The sequence below is a fragment of the Polyodon spathula genome, chromosome 21, assembly GCF_017654505.1.
Source record: "Polyodon spathula isolate WHYD16114869_AA chromosome 21, ASM1765450v1, whole genome shotgun sequence".
NCBI lineage: Eukaryota > Metazoa > Chordata > Actinopteri > Acipenseriformes > Polyodontidae > Polyodon > Polyodon spathula.
In genome coordinates, this window is record NC_054554.1 from 2857329 (window position 1) to 2878923 (window position 21595).

Consider the following 21595-nt stretch of genomic DNA (forward strand, 5'->3'; position numbering starts at 1 on the left):
TCATTTTTTATTGCTCTTTCAAAGATTTTACACCAGCCTTTAATTCACTATTTTTTTAAACTCGCTTTGCTGTTTAGTAAAATCAACAGGTGTTTTTGAAGACACCGGACCTTACAAAAGAAGAGTGCATTTACAAGGGTTATTTGATTATTTCAATATGAAAATGTTTTGGTTTGAGTTGAATGCAAATGACTCTGCTCAAGTAAACATGATCCGCCTCTCTATGATCCTGCTTTAGATTTAATGCACAGAAGAGCTTTTACCGGCTGACTTCTAAACTATTCAGTTATGCTTACCTATAAAGCTCCATACAGCCCATGGCCACAGCACACACGTCATTTTTAAAATGATCGCCTCATTTTATTAGGTGCAGCGAACAGGTAACAAGCTCAGGTGTGACTTAATAATGAAGTTTTTGAATAAACCAGAAATGTCAGCTGTTTAACTACAGTACTCATACACGTCAATGGTTAGCAGATCATAAAATAAACAGGCAGGACACAGCATGATTTGCACATGGATGTGTATTTTAATAAAAATAATCCTGTTAAAATACAACAGAATACAATTTTTTTTTTCTTTACCATATTTCTAGTACATAGATATTTGATAATTTTTATTATTATTATTAAGATTTTCAAAGGTTCATGCTAGTAGAGGGTAACTTATTTCACAAATACTAAAGAGCAAACTGAAAAAAAAAAAATAAATCAATAAAAAATAAAACACTGTGCACAGCTTGCTTTAATGATTCATCGTTCCAATCCAATAAAATCCAATCCTTCAGCCCTTTGGAGAATTCCTCTGGGGTGCGTGTTATTTTAACTTTATCCAGACAAATTCAGATCAAAGACGAACGACGAATTGCAGAATTTGAGTTCGGACTGACAGAGATCAGGATTAAGATATCACGGTTCTTGGTGTTAGTCTATGGGGTACACTCAGAACCCAACAGGATGCACCTGTACTCAATAAAAAAGGGGGGGCACTGGCTCTGTATACAGCCATGCGCACTGCTGCAGCTGCTGCCCCCACTTCCAATCCCCTGGACAGCATTCAGAGCAACACAATCCCATTCTATAGGCATCTGGAGCCTATACAGACCACGCAAACAGGATAAAAGAGGAACTAATTAGACGAGTTTCACTGTCTCCCAGTGAGAACTCAGAATAAAAAGAATAAGGTTAGGGTTAGATAATAAACTGAAATAATACTTTTCCCCCCGAACAATCAGAATCACAGGTCATTACTCGGTTAACGAGGACAATAAAATGCACTTCTCAGACATGGCAACCTTTTAAATACCAAGAACACAAATGATTAAAAGTGTGTCACTGTTAGTGAACTCTGTATATAACCACATAATAAACAGGCAGTGTTACCTTTTAGGTTCTGAACTACCCTAAATTAAAAGAAATGTTAGACATTTTTACATCAAGTATTTTTTGGGGAGGTACAAACGAGATGGATACAAAAGTATCTGAGAAACGCTGAAGAAGAATACAGCAAGAGTCATTTAGCACAGATCCTTTTTTTTTTTTTCACACAGATATCTGCCATCAAAAATGATTATCAACAAATTATGCGGGAGAAGTGTGTCTGAAGCAGCTTCAGGCTCCCCTTAGCCCCACTGCCTGGCCTGATCCTGGGGGCGGCATTGCTCTACCGCTCCACGCCAAAGCCATTACGACCAATGCAGGGAATCAGTAAGAGTAAAGCGGGGGGGGGGGGGGGGGGGTCCAGTTCATTCATCACATTCCAGACAGTTCTGTGAGAAACATGAACACGTAACAAATGTATTGACATGAGCTGACCGCGTTCAGAATACTTTCAGATACATTCTACACATGGTGAGGTGTGGTACGGTAAATGTTTTCAAACGCTTTCAGCTATGGAACTAAATTGTAATGGGTTGTAATTATTCAATTGGGGTGGATTAGAAAGCTCACTTGCAGACACCGGTCCTATAGGGGCTAGGTCAAAATGACAGAATTAGATGGAAACATTATTGTCCGAATATAATTACCCAGGGCAGGCATGCTCCTTTCCCATGGGAGCCCTACCCTCGTGCTAGTATAGTTGGGAGGCAGGCACGTTAAGACAGTTCTGTCCTTTGAGTTTGCATGCTCCTTTCCAAAACAGACATTGTCACATGCTTGGGGAGGAGGGGAGAGGAAATGAGACTATTTATAAAAGAGAGGCCTTCCAACGGACAGGCTGCTACCCAAGAGGGCCAGTAAAGAAAAGTATGCAGGTGGCAGTGAGCGCTTACATCTCCAAAGAGGGCCAGTGGCTATTATGCAGCAGGGGTCGGGGGTTGTAGGTGGTTGACCAGGACCTGGGTTCTATCAAAGCTGATGGTTCTGCACAATCTAATGGGTATTTACAGCCCGCCTCTGTGAGATGGCACAATGCTCCCTCACAATGCTATGGCATTCTCTGCCAGATCGAGACATATTCTAGGTTGACAATAAAAATAATAACCACAGCCTTCGTAAGTGTCTATTCTTGGTATATAATTATCATGACTGATAATAAAATCACTCTTGTTACGTGATTTGCAAAAGATTAACTACCGACCAAGTGCAATGCAGGACCACGTACTGTGCTGCAGATGGTGCTGAAATACCTACAGCGTGCACGTTACTGTCGTGAGCAGCACTGAATGCTAAGCCTTATCGAAAGTGTTTTCACATGTTTTAACAAGTTCAAATAAGACCCAAGTTGGGCAGGGGGCTTAATCAGAAACCTCTGTGGTTTAGCTTCTTCTCCCCCACTGCACAAACAGATGATCCTGCAAGCAGGCTTGTGGCATGCACATTTCACACAAGCTGGTTTTTTAATCAGTGAAAACAATTCGAAGAAACTAAAAACAGCAATTTTGTGAGTTTTCCCCCACAATCTAAAAGTTAAGAAAATATAACAATTAAAATCATACTAAAGCATGGAATCTAAAGCATGGAATCATTGCTGGTAAAGCTAAATATTTTTCTTTCCAACATTCTACGCTAAAATTATATGTATTATATACCTGAGTTCTGAGAAACAAAAGCATGTGCATAGGTTTCATTACCATGAATGCTTAGATAATTGACCTATAGAAACCGTATTCCTTTGAATTTAAGACTCACTTTTTAACCTTTTTTTATTTTTCTTCTCAAATATCCTGCGACTTCAATTCGAGCAGACAGGTCGGAAACGCTGATCAGGAAACTGTATTTTTCAACATGCCAAGCAATACCACAGTTCACGAATTGTGTGAGTAAGCACAACTGGAAATGAGAAGCAGCACATAACTGTAATGCTCTGTGTGATAGCAGATGGCCGCAAACTGCCTCCATATGCGTAATTGAGGTTGTAAATTGTAAATACAGATTTACTTGACGTTTTATTTTTTCCTCAGATTGAGGCTGGGAAATTTGGGCTGCATCTTAAATTCAAGGGCGTCTTAAATTTCAAAGGAATACTGTGTGTGTGTGTGTGTGTGTGTGTGTGTGTGTGAAATGTATTCAGAAATTAAAATATTAACCAGGGCTGTACTGGAACTAAATATTCAAGATGAGCACAACAAAAAGAGACACAAAATGAAAACTCAAAATGACGAGATAAACAGAATAACAATGAATTATCTTTAAATAGTGTCACACGTTTTTGTATTTGATAATACTAAATTAAAAAAGAAGCCTCGTCTTGTTTGTCCCCCCCCTCCAAAAGTCCCAACCAATGGGAATACAGCACACAAAACCAAACTCATGCTCTCCTCCAACTCCATGGCCAGCACTTACAAGTCCTCTTGTTAGCTGTCCTGTACATTGCCTAAAGAAAAAAAAAAAGTAAGGAGGAAAGTGAGCTGATGAGGTGCGTCATGGAGAGTGTGCGTGTGCGTGTACATAGGTATGTGTCATGAGCAGCAGTGTGAGTATTCACAGCGATGCAAGCCCTTTCTGCAATGTTGCAAAACAACTTCTTCATATTGCACAAGGTAAGGGTTACAGGGAAAGTTTAACCCCGTGTGGACTATGCCTCTGTTTTGGTCTGCAGCCAACACAAGACCAGGCCTGTCTCAAAACTGCACCGCTATACATGGGTAAGAGCCATATGTCACACTGGGGTATTACCAGTCCTGGCTTTGCCAGTAGGTGGCACTATTGAGCAGCTTCAGCTACACAACAGCCTTACTGTGTCAAGAGTAGCTATATGAACTAAAGAGAGGCTGCAATACCAGCTATGCGCAAGAGGTGGCAGCAGATGCAGACAAAATGAAAACAAACAGCGTAGAAGCAGTAATGAAAAAGGGGACTGGAAGGATGTTTAAACTAAGCATTTAACAAAACATACTGGCCGAGTGAAACAAGAGAATAACAAAATGAAACCAGGGCTTTGTGGGCCTCCCTCTGCAGGGAAGCCCAGCCCTCACACACGCATGCTGGCCCACCTCTGCCTTGGCTAGTGCAAAAAGCTGTCGACTCTGGCGAAGGAGCAGGACCCAGAGCGGACACGGGCCATCAGCTGCAGGCACTCTGTGGCCTGGCCCAGGGCGAGCATCAGGGGGGGCTGCTTCGGCAGGTTCTGAGACTCTACAGGAGACACGGGGGGGGGGGGGGGGGGGGGGGGGGGGGCTGCAAAACACAAGCTCAACCCAGGACAGATCTGACACTCGCTTGGTTTAACATGGGATGGAAATGACTCCTTTTGCACAGCAGTTAAAGCCATTCCTGGTTTTACAACGAGCTTGATTAGTCACAGTGTACAGGTAACAAGCTCAGATGCGTCTTGTTAAATTCAAAGTAAAACCAGGAACGGAACTGATATGCAATGGGAGTCCCTGTAATACTGAACAATACAAACTCAATTCAGTAAAGATGATTAATGCAGTAAAAAGGTCATGTCTCAAAACCAGCAAATCAGAACAGTTTCCTATAATATTAATTTTTGACAAGAAATGCTCTGTCCCTTTAGTAGTAAGACCACCGTTTGCTGGTCCCTTGACTTGCCTTCACTGCACTGAGATATGAACTGTACCATGGTGTTTGATCAGGAAGGGTTGTTCAGTTCTTACCTAGAATAGCACTATTGAGTGTGGCACAGACAGATTCCCTCTGCATTGGGTCAAGCTGCTGTCCCACTGGGCAGTTCCAGGGATCGGAGTAGGCTAACAAGCTAAACGCATCCTGAAAGATGAAACGTGGGAAGAGACGGGTGAGTTAAGGTGTCAGTATGGGTAAGCTTTCACTGTGGCAGAGAGAGTGGGAGGCGGGGGCTCTCACCTGCAGCATCTGTTTGTGCGCTGCGTTCTTGCCATACTCTCTGCACAGCCGCTCGTTCAGGCCCTGTAGCTCTCGGCCAAACTGGATCATCCTCTCTGTGGCGGCTTGGTTCCCTCCGCACAGCAGCCTAGGGGTGCAGCCCTCCTCTGCAGCAGCGAGAGTGAGGGAGGGAGAGAGGATGAGTGAGACAGCCCTGCAATGTAATACTGAGAGCACCATGGATTTCAACATAGAATTACAAAGGCATTTGTGCACATCAAAGCTTTGAGATCACATCTGATTAATATAAATATATAAACTTCAACTGTGACCTCAAAAATCATGCAACTCAAACATATATATTTTTAAAAAGCGGTCTTGTTTCTGCTGCCCATAGTTCGAGGGTTCAGGGGTGCAAAGATGATGTGTGTATTACCTGTATACAGTACAGCTTCAACCTGCTGAGACAGACTAATACTGTCCTACCTGCAAGTCCATTGCCTAGGCTGGAGTCGTCGGCCTGCAGAATCTCCTCGTGCTTGTAGGTGCCGTTCATTATCCTGGTGGAGGAATTCTCCAGGACTCCATTGCTGTAGTGCTCTGCCTCAATCTCCATCTCACTGTCACTGGAAGGGAAACAGTTAATCTGTGCTTACTGTAGCTGCTTCTAGCTGTACTGCACAGCAGGGCAAATTGACAATGGTTTTACACTTCACCCTTCATTTTAAGTTAGACATCCCAGTGATGCAATTTTAAATTAAAAATAGTTTATGGAGTGAAAGTAAAATATGAAATAGGTGTATAGCATCCTTTCTTAACCTCACTAAATGAAATAAGTCCTGCTTTTTCATTTAAGTACGGTGGAAAACAGGGCTATCGAGCCCATCATCTCTAGTGGGGCTCAGTTACACTTCTGCAATGGAATGGAAGCAGAGATGGAAATCAGACTCCTATTGCATAGCAGTGTCATTCATTCCAGGTTTTAATATGAGCTTGACTAGCCCCAGAGTATAGGTAACAAGCTCAGGTGTGTCTTATTAAACACCTAGTAAAACGGGGAATGGATCACACTGCTGCGCAATAGGAGTCCTCTTTCCATCCCTGGCTGCCTGTATCACCGCTCGGAGCCACTGCTCCCAGAGGCTGCTCTGCCACTGTCCGCCTCACCTGGTCTCCTGGTTGCTGGTGCTGCTGTGCTGCTGGGACTTGGTGGAGTCTGTGGAGTTGGACTCTGAGTAGTTGGCGGAGGAAGGGGAGGAGGAGGAGGAGGAGGAAGAGGAGGAGGAACTCAGGCCGGGGTATTTATTTTGGGACTGTTTGTTTTTCCCTGACGACACTCCATTGCTGCAGGTGGGGCTGTCCGCTCCTGCCAGCCATAAAACATGCGCTGCATTAATGCACTTGAAGACATCTGATACTGCACACACACACACACATTTCTGCAGTTTTCCCATACTTTTCCCTTGCTTATACTCTGCATTTACCATTGTTTGCCCTGTTTATTAACAGGCTTTACCACACCTCTCTATTGTTTTGTACAATGCTTACTTATGGTTTACCATGATATATTACACTTTGCTATGCTTTACTATGGTAAACTTGTAGAAGGGAACCATAGAATTTTCTTTCAAAGCTCCCAGACTGCCACTATTCTAGAATGTGGTTCATAAGCGGACACATGGAGTGGAAGTCTAAACCACTTCAGCTCCAACTGCGTTTCGTGAATCAGCGGGCCCCTGTGTTAGGCCCTGGGGCTGGTACCTGTCCCGTGCAGGTGGGGGTTGCTGGCTCCGTGCCGGGGGCTCATGCTGGGGGACCCGGGGTAGCTGTCCTGGGATTTGGGGGAACGAGTGGTGAAGCAGCGAACCTCGCTGTCCGTGCCATTCACCATCTCCACAAACTGCCGACATCTAGAGAGGAAGAGAGCGGACACTGTGAGAGCAGGAACTCAGGGGAATTCAGGGATGGAAATAAGATTCCAACTGCATAGCAGTTTCACCCATTCCAGGTTTTAGTACTGAGGCACTGTCTGATCAAAAGCTGCCTGAAGGAAGAGCTTCTCTAGTGACTGGGTGCCATGATCTTATTGGCGCAGATGTCATTAACTCCCATATAAACATGCCACTACATGACACACTCTGTGCACGTGAATATTTTTTTGCTGCACACTTGCAGCCCAAAATAACACACAAGCCACTTCTGCAGTGGCATGCAGCAGGGTAAACAAGTGTTACATGTACCCTTTTCAACCATTTTAGGGGTATCTTCCAAAATGTGCAGGCTCCGTTAAAGGCTGACTGTACCAGACTGACGTTTCAGCCTGGTGCTCTTTATAGCTGTGCAGAATAAAAAAGCCCCAAATAGAGAAGCAATCAGGGAGAGAGTGGGAGTTGCATGTGGCCATCTAGCCTAATGTCCCAGAGGCCTGAACCCAGGCCAGACAGAGGAGAGCGATGCAGCCAGCAGTCAAATCCAAATGAGATTTAACAGGACACCAAGAAGGTGTACTTGAATCGCCCTTTGCGGTCCTATTTCGGACTCGGACTCAACGGCTCGGACAATGGGATGATATTAATGCAGGAAATCTGGTTCCATCCCCTAATACTCTTATGATTACATACAGAATGGATGCATGAATGAATGCTGAGGGTTCTGCTGCGTTAGAAAGCATATGCTCACAGTTTCCACGCTGGGAACTTGCGCAAATTCATTATACTTGTATGAGTCTCAGTGCAGTGCTGCTTTTCCAGGGATACACTTACTTTAACATGAACAGTAGATTGGGGTTGTGTTCCAGGAGTCCTGGATATAGCTGCTGCGTTGCTTCAATGGCTTCTCCAACTCGGCCTGCTAACACTAACTTCTGTATTCCTGAGAACAATGGGGGGAAAGGTGCTGTTATCCCACTGCCTTGATCCTGCGTACTCTCTCTGTCACACTGCCACAGTCCTCACTGTATACTGTGTCACACTTCCACAGGACATGGTAGGAAAAGAGAATAGAAAACATTTATGACTAGAACACTTTGCAAACACTCTGCCAACTCAGATCATATTAGCTAAGCTTATGACACTATTATTATAATAAAATTAATTATACTTAAAACACCCTTATGCCAGTAAAAAATGAGATAATATATTGTAAATAACTAGGAAGAGCTGCTCTATGCACTGTGTATACTCCTGGCTCCTGCTTCAGATTGCAAACTCATTAATAGCTGGCCTAAAAAATGAGCCCCACCTATACTAGGGGATTCAATTCTTAGGACTAAGCTTTTTCTTTAGTGCAAAATCACAAAAATAAATGTAAAAAACTGCTAGTGTTACATAACTGTCTCAATTCATGTACACATGGGAGCCATTAAAATTTCCATTTATAGTTTATTTTTAGCTTTTAGAAAGTTTTGTAGATCTGTCCTAAAGTGACATTCCCAGCAGTCACAGAGTTCACAGAGTTATCTGCAAGGAGACTCACTTTGTCTGTTTTTTATTGAAGTCTGTTCCTCCTGAATCGTGGTCTCAGTGGCTCTGGCGAAGGAAGTGGCTGTTGCGCAGTACCCATGGTGCACCAGGTAGGAAGATACCATACTGGGGAAAGGGGGGGAGTGTCAGAATGAACAACTTGGTAATAATCAACAACTGAGGATCAGACAGTATTTTGAATTAAAAAGCTGCATCCCCTGGCCTAATATACTCCACCACTGAGCCGTTCCATCAATCACTCTCACTGATCACCACTGAACCCCATCACAATATTCAGGACAACAAGTTCTGCAGCAACTCCAGCCGAGTGCCTCTCAAACAGTCACTGCCAACCAAACCATGCTGGATTGAGCGGTCTTGTGATGCGATGGACTGAAGCTGACCGAGTGCCAGGCTGCAACTACCAAACACGCTTCAAATGGGACCCAAGCCAGACTACTGCTACTATTACAATATGAATTCACTGATCAGCTGCCTAGCTCCCCCCAGCCTTTTAAATGAGACCCCCCCCCCCCCCCCCCCAGTCTGGGCGAATGATGTGCTAAGAAGGGGCGAGCCTTGATGGGGCAAAGCGCCCTTCCTCGCTCCCCATCGTGGCTCCTGATCAGTGGGTGTTCTCACTTCTGCAGCACGGACTGCCACTCCCCGAGCCGCTCTGCGATGGGGAAGCGCTCGATTATGCCCTGGATCTTGGCCCTCCACTCGCTCATGTAGTCCTCGATGTCAAACACGAAGGGATGCTGGCCAAAGTTTGCATCCACGATTTCACCTGGCGTCTGGAGCCCCACAGTGGGGTACAGGTTCGGCTGGGGGCAGGAGACAGGGAAGGGGGGGAGACACAACATTCATCACTACCCTGCTTCAGTACTTGCAACGTTGGTTGATGGCAGCTTACCCTTATAAATGTTTACCACAGTATTGTTGCAGTTTCACCATGATTTACCCATGGATAGACTACACATTTCCCACAGTTTACCCTTGTTTGCCACGTGTATTAATATGCTTTTCCATACTTTGCTATTCTTTACAATGCTTTACCATGCTCACGCTATGCTTTATCACACTTTACAATGGCAAACTTTTATAAGGGTAAATAATGCTGTTGTCTAATTCATAAAAAGCGGACATTGGAAAAATCTAATTCTGGAAAAAAAAGTGTCTTTAGTGTGTTTTTTTATTCAGAGGTAAAACTAAATTTTTCCCCCCTATTTTAATATTTAAAACAACAGCAGTAATAAGATCTGTCCCCCCCCCCCCCCCCGATGATCAACTAAATAGACCCGCTTGTTATAGTACATTCAAATGCCTTTACATCTCATCAGCCCGAACCTGTGGTTATCCATCTGCATGGACCAGGCAAGGGCTGTCTCGCTGACCAGACTGACATTACATCAGCTGCCCTGGCCATGCACAAGAACTGCACTGTGTAGCATGTTTCAGTTTCACCATCAAAATAGGTTGCACCTGTTACAGCTAGAACTGACAACTGGACACAGCGATTCAAACACATGAAAGCACTGTCCAGACAGATTACATCTCAAACATGGAGGAGGACAAAGTCCAAATGATGGATTCTGTTTATCAGCCACCAGCCTCTGTATGTTGCATTGTCGTGAATTGTATATTTAACACAGTGAGTCCAGACTGGGAGGGATATCACTTCATTCATCCCTTTCTGCCTGTTTGTGTGCTCCTTTTGTCTTGCTATATTCTCAGTGTCAACTATTAACACTCTCAGTAGTGTCGCATTTAGAAATACTAAAAGAAACATCATCAATTAAACAACAACATTTGGACTAGAAGTCTTTTTTTCAATTTTGAAGAAAGGTTTATTTTCTTATTTCTGTTTTCTGAGCATCCTCCTTTCCAGTGGCCTTTTCGAGCTGAAACGCAACCAGGTTTAACCACATTGCAATTAACATCTGTTATGTATTTCATTGTAGAGCTGCCAGTTCGGAATGGAATGGAACAAAACAACTGGTTTCCCAGAGAAGGAAAGAAAAGAGAAAAAGGAAAAAAGAGAAAGAGGTGGGGGAAAGATGACAAAAAAAAGCCCCCCCCCCCCACCGTCAAGCCCGAAATCGTTCACAGAATTGTTTGAAAGCCCAGTGCTGTTTAGAGACAGATAACACACAGAGGAACACGGTGAATATTCAAAGAGTCGGTATATTACTTACAGGAAGGTCTGTGAATGCTATACCTGTAAAACAAAGCGAAAACAAACTCAGTCATTACACTCTGCAGGGTCACAAGCCAACCCCTATCAATAAGAAGCCTCACGCCCTTTATAAAAACACACCCGGCTGGTTTCAAAGCCCCTGGATCTAGGATAACCTAACACAAGCTGAGATGAGATAGCAGACTAGGGCTTATCAATGTGTGAAACCAGCCTGCCGTATACTGTACATGCGGAGCGTTTCACACACAAATTATGAGTGTAGGAGGTGGTCGTTTCTTACAGATTCAAATAAAAGGTTGGCACCCACCTAGACTGTGCCCGTTCTTGGTGTAGAAACAGGTATTGTTAATGAGGTTGACGCAGCAGCCAATCACGTCGCCCGTAGTGAAGGTAGGCCCGTATGGCTGGCCAGTGCCTGAAGAGCAGAAGGAGTGCCCGTCGTCACCATGGTAACCATAGGAATGTTTATCCCAGCCTGTGGAAGGGAAACAAACCAACACAAAAGTTTAGTAACTTCTCAGCACGTTTGTTTTTTGTTGGCATGTTAAATGGTTTAAAAAAAAAAAAAAAAAAAAAAAAAACTATTTAAAAGGCTGGAATGCATCCTATACATTAGGCTCATAGGCACCAAGAGAGAATGGTGACCATTATGAATTCAGAGGGGGTTTGCTGACAGTCCCTTGAAATACACAAGCTAGAAGGACATGAAAATACTATTTACAGCCATCTGAGGACATTTGGCAGGTCTGCATTATAATACAACAGCACACCAAAGCAGAGCAAAAGAATTCTGGCTACCTGGGACATTTAAAATGAAGGGACCAGAAGACGACTGCATGTGTTTAAAAAGAGCTAGTGGGTGTTGTGTTGAGAAAATAAATATTTTGATATCAAGAGCCAGTACTGCTCTTAATACTGGCTCTAGCTACTTGCATATAACTGGGGTCTACTGACAGAGAGCAGAAACCATTAACAAACAGTCCACGAGTTCCGTCAGAAGACACTTGAGTTCCCACAATGGGTGTCCCAGACAGGCAGCGCACACGGTCAGGGTCTGGCCAGTGCAGGGTCCAGACAGGCAGCGCACACGGTCAGGGTCTGGCCAGTGCAGGGTCCAGACAGGCAGCGCACACGGTCAGGGTCTGGCCAGTGCAGGGTCCAGACAGGCAGCGCACACGGTCAGGGTCTGGCCAGTGCAGGGTCCAGACAGGCAGCGCACACGGTCAGGGTCTGGCCAGTGCAGGGTCTACTTGAGCAGCGCCCAGGAAGTTTGCCAAAAGAAATTTCCTCAGCCTGTTTCTGCCAACAGCAGGTTGGAGAGAGGAGAGAGCCGGGTCTGCACCACTCTGAAGGGTCCTGTTACACTACCTCTGTGCAAACAGGCAGGACCTAAATATATCCCCTGACCAAATCAGTCAACTAGAGAGGAGGAAAAAAGCGGTCTGTTCTCTGTTCAGTGTGGGTGTATACAGTATTTATAGTTACAAAAACACACTTCAAATCATTTACACTGGCACACAAAGGAATCAGTGATGGTTTACGTGAAGTGCTTCAGTCATTTTTCAAGGAAAACTAAATATATATTTTTGGGTGTAACGCAGAACACCAGAAATGTCACAGTTCTGTGTCACTTTACTGGATGAGTGCCTATTGCATGATTCTTTAAAACATAAAGGACCCTCAAGCCCGAGTCAGAAGGCTTCAGATCCCTGTCCTAGTCCACTGAGCCTCCCAATCCTTTCTCCTGTTAATCTGACTGCACTATTATTAAACAAGCCCTGTGTAGGACTGCGAGCTGCCAGCTCAGCTTTGAAGCACGTACTGTGCCCAAGCATCTGTTTCCTTGTGTGTGTTGCCAGGTGAAATGCCTGCCTGCCTCCCTTGTTTTAATTAGGAACCCCACCCTGAACACTTGCCGTTCAGCCAGCAGCCAAAACCTCAGGGGTGTAAAGAAGACTCCCATTGTATAGCAGTTTGTACTATTCCTGGTTTACTAGGAGTTTAATAAGACATGCCTGTTATCTGTACACTGGATAATCAAGCTCATAGTAAAACATGGAATAGGTGAAACTGCTCTGCAATAGGAGTCTTATTGCCATCTCTGCTGTGTGTGTTTAGGATCTGGTTGTGCAGCCCCCAAGCTCCACTGGGAGGAGCCAGTGGAAATGAGGTAGAGCTGTTTTTAAGGCTTCAGAAAGGGGACAGCAGCTGATTGGCTGGGAGATGGCCTGCAATGGTTATGATGACTAGTCATGGGCGGACCTTGCATCCAATCTCTCTGCTAGCAAATCAATGACATTTAATTCCACTGCTTTCCACACTAACACACACAAGCCTGATTTAGCATTCAGCCAGGGGCAAGTGCAGGCAGCATAAACAAATCAGTCTTGTTAAGAGTCAGCCCTGTGCATTCTGTAGGTACTATTAGATATGCTGAGCATTATTTATTACCACCAGTAGAAGACAGAAATGGCAATTTATTAATACCAAAGGGATATGCTGTTTGCCAGTGAACAACCTGTTTTATTCGATTGACTCTGTATAGTATTCTGTAGGTTTCACAAGGCCTCTAAAAAAGTATTCTCTGCTGTCCTGCAGGGCCTCATTGTAAATCACACAGAAATATTAATAACAATAAATTGCACGAAATGGCAAGATTAAAGCCTGTACTTTGTGTGGATTTTGGGAAAACTGAATAATGAAAAGAAAAAAGGCGGAGTGGTGGTCACATATACATGTGGATTAAGTCCACGGAAATATAAAACCAGGAGATTATTTTTGTGACCAATATAGCAAACGCTGCTTGTTTTATGCGGAATTCTATTTCATCAGATCTGTCCCGTCAGTAATTTCAATATTGAGGCCATTAAAAACAAATGAAAGCATTAAAAACAAAAACTATCAGTTTAGAGTCTACGGTAAACATAATTTACAAAGCCAGCATATAAAATGTGTACCATAGTTCACTAATAAAATACTATCCGGAGGTAGAAGGGTTATACAGCTACTGTGCCAGTGAATAGATTATTGAACTGGATGCTACATTCAAGTTCATTTCTGTACTGCCATGGTTGATGGTTATTTCCTGTAACCAGAGATTATGATGAGAAAGTAGATGGAGGATTGTATTTGGTAATAAATAAACACATTTGAAATCCTTTCATTCCCCTGCATTCTCACTCTCAATCACCTCGGCCTCAGCTGCCCTTTCAGGGAGCCTGCACAAAGCCAGCAGTGTTCCAACACCTTTTCCAAATGCATGCATATTTAAAAAAGAACCTGGTGACGCACACTGAAATCATCCTCCAGCACAGCGCAGAGTGGACTCGCAGCCCGACACACACTGAAATCATCCTCCAGCACAGTGCAGAGTGGACTCGCAGCCCGACACACACTGAAATCATCCTCCAGCACAGTGCAGAGTGGACTCGCAGCCCGACACACACTGAAATCATCCTCCAGCACAGCGCAGAGTGGACTCGCAGCCCGACACACACTGAAATCATCCTCCAGCACAGCGCAGAGTGGACTCGCAGCCTGACACACACTGAAATCATCCTCCAGCACAGCGCAGAGTGGACTCGCAGCCCGACACACACTGAAATCATCCTCCAGCACAGTGCAGAGTGGACTCGCAGCCCGACACACACTGAAATCATCCTCCAGCACAGTGCAGAGTGGACTCGCAGCCTGACACACACTGAAATCATCCTCCAGCACAGTGCAGAGTGGACTCGCAGCCTGACACACACTGAAATCATCCTCCAGCACAGTGCAGAGTGGACTCGCAGCCAGACACACAGATGGTCAGTTGCACAGCTCTGAACAAACATTAACATTACTGTGAAGGGATTTTCTGCTGTTGGCAAGTCCACATTTCTCTATCCTGATTTATTGGGATCACTGTACTTTACCAGCAGTCAAGCCGGACTGATCTTTTGCATAGTGGTTATGATGCTTGTTTGCGGTGTGCAAGGTCGCCGGTTCTCGCCCAGCTCATGAAAGGAAACACAATAATGAACGGCTTTTGCAACTGGACAGAAGTTTAATTGGTTGGAACAAAGACCTGGACTGTACAAGTCCTCTGAGGGGACATTAATGTCTTTAAGCTGGGGGCGTCCAGAGATCTGGAAAAGTAAAGTCTCCCAGTCCTCTGTCTCCAACCATCAAGCCACATACACACACACACACACACACACACACACACACACACACACGCATGATCATAAAACCTCCTTGTAACTTTGTTAGTTAACATCAAAAGAGCCATGAAATAAGGGGGCATTGTAATTTCCCTGGGAAATTACAGAAAAGCATTGATACTGCTGAAGAGTGTTTGCATGCCATCTCAGCCAACCAGACAAAACACTCATGGGGATAAGCTGCATCGACAAATCAAACAACCAAAACTAAGATATGGTTTCATGCGCCTTTCGCCTTTTTTCTGTTTTTACGCAGTGCTAATAACCCAAACTGTCTTCAGATGGGCATGTTTTATTAAACCACAAGCTCATTTCATCAATCTGCTCCTAAAGAAACAGCGTGTTTGCAGAGAGTGATAATGCACGGTGCTCAAATCTGACTGTGATGCCAGGTGCCTGGGAGGAGTCACACCCTACACTCGTTCATCACATGGAGGTCCAAACATCAAAAACACTGACCGACAGTAATGCATGCATTCCAGTTGAGATCTGGTTTTTGTTTTAATTTTTTTTATCCTAAACTTTTAAGTTTAGACTTTAGGCTTAAAACACATTTAAACATTGCAAAGAATCTAAGTGCATTTCTAATGTTAACAAACAAAAACTAAACTATTCAAAAAATAAGCATGTCAGCGTGTTAACAAATTGAAACCAGCTCTGCCCACAACACTGAGTCCATACAGTGCTGGCACAAAGCAGGGCACAGGGGCTCTGCTGCACCCTCGCTCCAGAGACAGGGGCTCTTCAACAATCTTACAACAATTTCCATATAGAAATGCTCATTTTCCAGGTATTTCTTTATTATAAGTACAGTCAGTATACACACTGGTCAGGCTTCAATCACAAGCTCCCTTGAGAAAGCAATGTTAACCACGCCAGCTGTGTGGGAGACTTTGATTCTAACGCATTTCGTGCTAGGAGGATCTGTCAACATTTTGTTTTGTTTTTATGTGATCACGTGCTGTTCAAACAAAGCACAAGTAACACAGTGTCCCACTAGCTTCATAGGAATGAGGTGACACTCTGCCAACATCTGTATTACCAATAGCTTAGCCAATGATGAACAAGGGAAAGTTTTTATTAACTTTAATATTCCCCAACCCACAAAGAAATCGTGTCTTTTAAAAGACTACATTTAAAAGATGAGGGTAAAACAGTAATTGTTTTTTTTTAAATCATGCTGTTGCCTTAAGAGAAAAATAACTTGCTAGCTACAGTGAGTGAGTGAGTGCTGCCATCCAGCCTGTGCAACGTGCTCATAATGTTAACAAATCCCCTGGAGAGGCTAATCTGCATGTGACCTCCTGCTGACAGGAGTCTCACTGGCAGGCAGACCTAGAAAGACTATACGAGCTTCTCTAAACATTCACTTTCCTTTCCATGAGACAAACATCTTCTTGAAGTTACAGTACTTCATGCTGATGATACACAACCAAACCAATATAGCCAATGAAAGTGGTACCGCATTAAACACAGTGGTTCTGGTCCATACTGTGTGCAGCCCTGCATGTAAATCAGTACTGGAGATTATGGATGTTACAGCCCCTCCAATAAAGTGATACAGACTAGTAGGAACTAGAGAAGAAGGTGTTTGCCTGAGGCAATAGATCGAAGAACACAATGTGATTTAATAGCCAGCGACTTCAGGGTTTTTTTTTTTGAGGGGGAGTGGTTTCCTATAAAAAGCTGTAACTGGTCATTTTCTTTCACCTACCATTATAACAGTGCAGGGACAGAAAAAAACTCCTGTTGCACAGCAGTTTCATCCATTCCTGGTTTTACTACACATTTAATAAGACATACTTGCACCTGTTACTTATATGCCATGGCTAATCAAGCTCATATTAAAACCCGGAATGGGTGAAACTGCTATGCAATAGGAGTCTTATTTCCATACCTGCAGTGTGTGCCTTTTCAGCTGGTATTGCCATCCTGCAGTGTGTGTGCATTATTAGCTCAATCCAGCAAGGTGGCCAGGGGTTATAAGAACCACATGCTTTTCATAGAATATTATAATATATTAGAAATACATCAGATTTAACAATCTGTAGGATCAAACCTGGCACAGGGCTGTAAGGGGATTGGTCAACAATACGCAGCATGTTTTGTTTCTCCCCTCTGAGAGATTCCTTGTTCTAATCAGAGGATTTCCTCCTGGTGCCGGATTGCTGGAGCTGCAGGGGAATCAGGCTGCGTGTTTCTGTGCTAACCTTGACTTACCAACACTACCCTTAGGAGAACAGTAAAAGCAAAGCACAGTATAACCAAGCACAGTGAAAACACAGATAAGCACTGTAAAGCCCAGAAAGAAATAGCAAAGCCTTTAAAAAAAAAACACAACATCGTAAACACGGTAATTCCATTGTATAACTATGGGAAAACTTCAAAATGAACCCCGCCCCCAGACCCCGGTCCCCCATCACTGACTCACCTGGCAGTCTGTTCATGTTGACTCCTTGCGCTGACAGCCCTATTCCCATGTACCTGAAATCAATGAAAAAGGTACCCAGATGAGCAAGTGAGTCAACCGGAGTCTTACTGAAGTAACTGGACACTAAAATAAATAAGTGCAGCCAAGGGAGTCAAGGAGCAACTGAATGGGTGCTTGGCTGGCTTGGCTGAAGCAGGAGTCTAACCTAACCTGGTGGATACCTACTGTTCCTGTTACAGCACATATAAGAAATACAGGCACTGCTGTACTGCTGATCATTACTGAATAAAGCAAATAAAGCCCTTACCCGTCTCTGCCCTTGCTGACAATCTTCACCTCGAAGTAGTAGATTCCACAGGCGGCCGGGATGGGGTGAGTCGCCCGGACTGACGCGGCATCCTTGTGATTCTTCCCGTGACCTGCGTGATCGGAAAACACAAAGCACATGGTCACCTTGCTGGCCAATCTGATCAGGCACAACCTGCAGAGCCCAGCTTGTTATCCTAAAACTATACAGCTCAACCCCGAGGGTAAAACGCAGCTCAACCCCGAGGGTAACACGCAGCTCAACCCCCAGGGTAACACGCAGCTCAACCCCCAGGGTAACACAATTCTCACACTGACACAGATCTTCCTATTGACACACTCAGTGAACTCTGCTCTAGCATCTCCCCAACACTTGACTTTCAGGTTTTGGTTCATTTGCCTTTAATACTCAGAAAGGCAGGGTTTAGTTAGTATAGCGCCACTGCATTGCACTACCCACATGGGTGTAGCAGTCCAAGCCCTCTCTCTCTCTCTCTCCGTCAGTTCTTAGTCATCCTCTACCACTGCTGGGTGACATGAATACACTGACTAGCTAAACAAATGCCTGCCCAGCTTACAGCAACAGCAAGAACACAGCAACAACACAGCAACAGGTTTCATCAGCTTGCAAAGCATCTTAACAGATTCACTAAAGTTCCTGAAACCCGTTCATTAATCACTCACAGTAGCACCCGTATAACTTTTCTGAACAAGGCAGTTTCAGTAACGAGTAGTACAGTGGATCCTGCCGAGGGAAAATAACACAGCGCAGCACTACAGAAACACCATGAAAAACATACCCAATCCAGGGTCTACCAATCAGTGAGACCACAACGCAGGGAAGTCACTATTCAGCGATGAAGAACTTTGTAACAAAATGTCCAGGAACATTAGAAGTTGGTAAAGCGAAAGTAGGGAATTATGACCAAAGGAATGCCCACGCCAACTTTCAGATGGGTTGCTCTCAAGATATAGCTAAATGTGTAGATGTATGCATAAAAACACACAGAGGATCCTCCCTCCCCAATGCACAGTCACTGGGTAACAGTGAAAAAAAGAACAAAATAAACTTTATGAAAATGAATATGACCAGCAGTCAGAGTAGAGCAAACGTCACCACTATCAAAAACGAAGCGCACAGGAAACATGGAGATCCAGCTTCCTCAAAAGTTGACGATCCACTGCACTAATCCAGGTGAAAATGCATTTGCCAGATCTCTCTCCCTCTGGGGAAGAAAAAGGGGTGCCACCCCTTTAAGTTGAGCTTGTCTCGTGAATTCAAATGTCAGACATTGAGAGGAATACCCAATGCTGCCAGGAGAGGAGACCTGCAGCTGCACTGACACACTGCACTTGCAAACAACACACACTTCGGAGAACCATTTTGAGTGAGAGTCTGAAATTCAAAACCCATTTTGAACAGAACTGCAGATAAATATAACAATGCTACAATTTAAAGGCTGTCCATTTACTCCTGACACAGTGTCTTCACTAGAGTTGTCTTTCTAGAAATCAAGAAGAGAGATTGATGTCATCATGATCAAATAAACTAAAACCAGTGCGTATTCAACTGACTAAACACTGGCAGTCATTAGATCATTAAAATAGAGCACACTGTGTAGCAAGTTCAATCTGACGTATCACGGGTGAAAGTAAGAGTCCTATTTTCACCAATTCCAGGTTTTACCCAGAGCTTGATTAACCACGGTGCACAGGTAAGTTCAGGTGTGTCACACTAAACTCATGGTAAAAGCAGGGCTGGATTAAACTGCTATGCAATGGGAGTCTTGCTGTCATCCCTGTATCTCTACCAGTGAGGGTGAGTCTCTAAGGTATGTACAGTATTACTGTCTATAAAAGTCTCTAACCTGACAGTAGGCTGGTGATCTAAATGTATTTAGACTGGCAGCAATTATGATCAACTAGAACAGTCCCAGCTAGATGTTCATTGATAAAGTCAATCATTCGCTGATCTCCAGAACGGCTAGATCCTCCACAACTCGAATTAAGGCAAATGCACTTGGATTAATGTGCCACTGATTCACCTTCCAAAATGCATCTTGGTGTTTGGGTTTATGATCGTTTTATACAGCCTTACCCAAATGAAGCTTCTGAATAACACTTTTTAATTTAAACAGCCATCTTCAGTGTTCTGTGAACTGACATTAGGCAATCACAAATCACAGTCCCAAACTAGCTACAAACAAGAGGAGCACTGAGCGCTCAGAGGTTACAGATGCTAACCCTGCCACACTGCGGACACTGTGACTTCATTGTAACACAGTGCACACCTGTTCATACAGCACACAGCTCAGAGCATGGAAAACGCAACTAAAGCCTCAGAACAATGTTAATGAACCGCATTACCTAACTCAATACCAGGCTGGAAAGGAACAGCAGGGTGTGGAATGTTCAGGTTCAGAGTCAGTGCTGACCTTAGTTTAACAAAGGAAGCTGTACTTTCACCACTGATCAGCATATTCAAAACTGACCCCCAAAACTAAAAGCAACCGACACTTCCTAAATGTCTTTACCTCGTAATTTAAGCAGTTTTCTGCTGATAATAGAAGCCATTTGGTAGTACAGTAAATACAGTATCAACTCACATATTAAACATTTCCAGCCAATAAATATAACAAAGCCTGACAAACTGCTAAAAACAGAAAATAAACAAAAATAAAGAAACATTCTAAAGTTCCAGTTCTGTTTAAAACTAAACTAACCTACAGAGAACCTTCCACACATAAGACATTTAGTAAGGGCAGAATGAGTAAGGAATATCCTATTGCATAGAAGTTTGATCCATTCCTGGTTTTACTAGGCGTTTAATAAGACCCCTGAGCTTGCTAACCTGAAGAATGTGCCAATGCCAGAAAACAAGATCATTACGGACCAACACAACATACATCATCCATAAATAAAACACACACACACACTGTTCACGTCACAATGCCAGCACGCCTGCATTGTTCAATGTACACAAACAGTGCTAGAATCGTTTTCTGCAGTCAGTCACAACCAGTTCCACAAACTATCAAGCGATGACAGTCATGATTTTGTTTTGCATTTTATTCCTGCCCTTGGTGGTCGTGGTGGTGCTGGGGGACTCGGGGGGGGCGGGGGGGTGGAGCTAGGACATTTTGTTTTTCTTTTTGACCCTCATTATATAAATAGCGCAGGCTGTAAAAAAAAAAAAAAAAAAAAAAAGAAGCTGTCATGTATTTCAAATTAGAAATCTCTAACCACGTCGTCTTCATTCAGACCCCTGTGAACAATGTGGACAGACCGAGCCGTCACATTCCCAAAACCTGTCAATATACACACTCAGCCTGGCATTCCTTCTGAAACAAAGCATGGGGCAAGCAAAGCAATCAGATGCGAGCGATTGCACACAGATACACACCTTTGTAATGCACCCGCAGGTTGTTCTGTGACAGCCCGATGTAGCTGTACTTATCCTTGGGGCTCCAGGACCGGGGTAAAGGGGTCTCTTCCTCATTCACGGCCGGGTACAGCCGCTTCAATCGCTCGTTATGCTCTTGCTCCTGGTAATTGAAAGCGAGATCCCCCCCATGCAGGCTCCCCGCTCCCAGCTCTGCCATCTTTTGGCCTTAATGTTTTAGGGTTTTTTTTTTCTTTTTTTTTATTTATTATGTGACTGTATTGTGTCAATCCGCAGAAATACAGAGACCCAGCAGTGCGATATCCCCGGATAACCAATGCTTCGACACTTGGACAGTATAGGGTGG

General features: G+C 44.0%; 1 protein-coding gene across 2 annotated transcripts; it reads right to left on the reverse strand.

The window, feature by feature from the left end:
• Positions 1 to 625: 625 nt before the first annotated feature.
• Positions 626 to 21582, reverse strand: LOC121296391 (ran-binding protein 10-like). Of its 2 annotated transcripts, XM_041221896.1 has the most exons (16): positions 21250 to 21582; positions 17848 to 17959; positions 17541 to 17593; positions 11215 to 11382; positions 10906 to 10928; positions 9350 to 9534; positions 8721 to 8833; positions 8009 to 8117; positions 7008 to 7156; positions 6414 to 6612; positions 5733 to 5872; positions 5268 to 5413; positions 5060 to 5171; positions 4436 to 4577; positions 3786 to 3816; positions 626 to 1768 (listed from the first exon to the last, which is right to left on the reverse strand). In XM_041221896.1, the coding sequence occupies exons 1-14, from the start codon at positions 21446 to 21448 to the stop codon at positions 4447 to 4449; spliced, it is 1839 nt and encodes a 612-aa protein (XP_041077830.1). In that variant the 5' UTR covers positions 21449 to 21582; the 3' UTR covers positions 626 to 1768; positions 3786 to 3816; positions 4436 to 4446. The 2 variants fall into 2 exon arrangements, with proteins under 2 accessions (XP_041077830.1, XP_041077829.1); XM_041221895.1 differs by lacking the exon at positions 626 to 1768 and having other exon boundaries at positions 3452 to 3816.
• Between the last annotated feature and the right edge of the window lie 13 nt (positions 21583 to 21595).

Coding starts and splice junctions, on each gene's coding strand:
- LOC121296391 (XM_041221896.1), bottom strand. CDS start 21,448: ATGGCAGAGCTGGGAGCGGGGAGCCTGCATGGGGGGGATCTCGCTTTC. Junction 5,172..5,267: donor CGCACAAACAGATGCTGCAG/GTGAGAGCCCCC, acceptor TTCATCTTTCAG/GATGCGTTTAGCTTGTTAGC. Junction 4,578..5,059: donor ACTCAATAGTGCTATTCTAG/GTAAGAACTGAA, acceptor TGTCTCCTGTAG/AGTCTCAGAACCTGCCGAAG.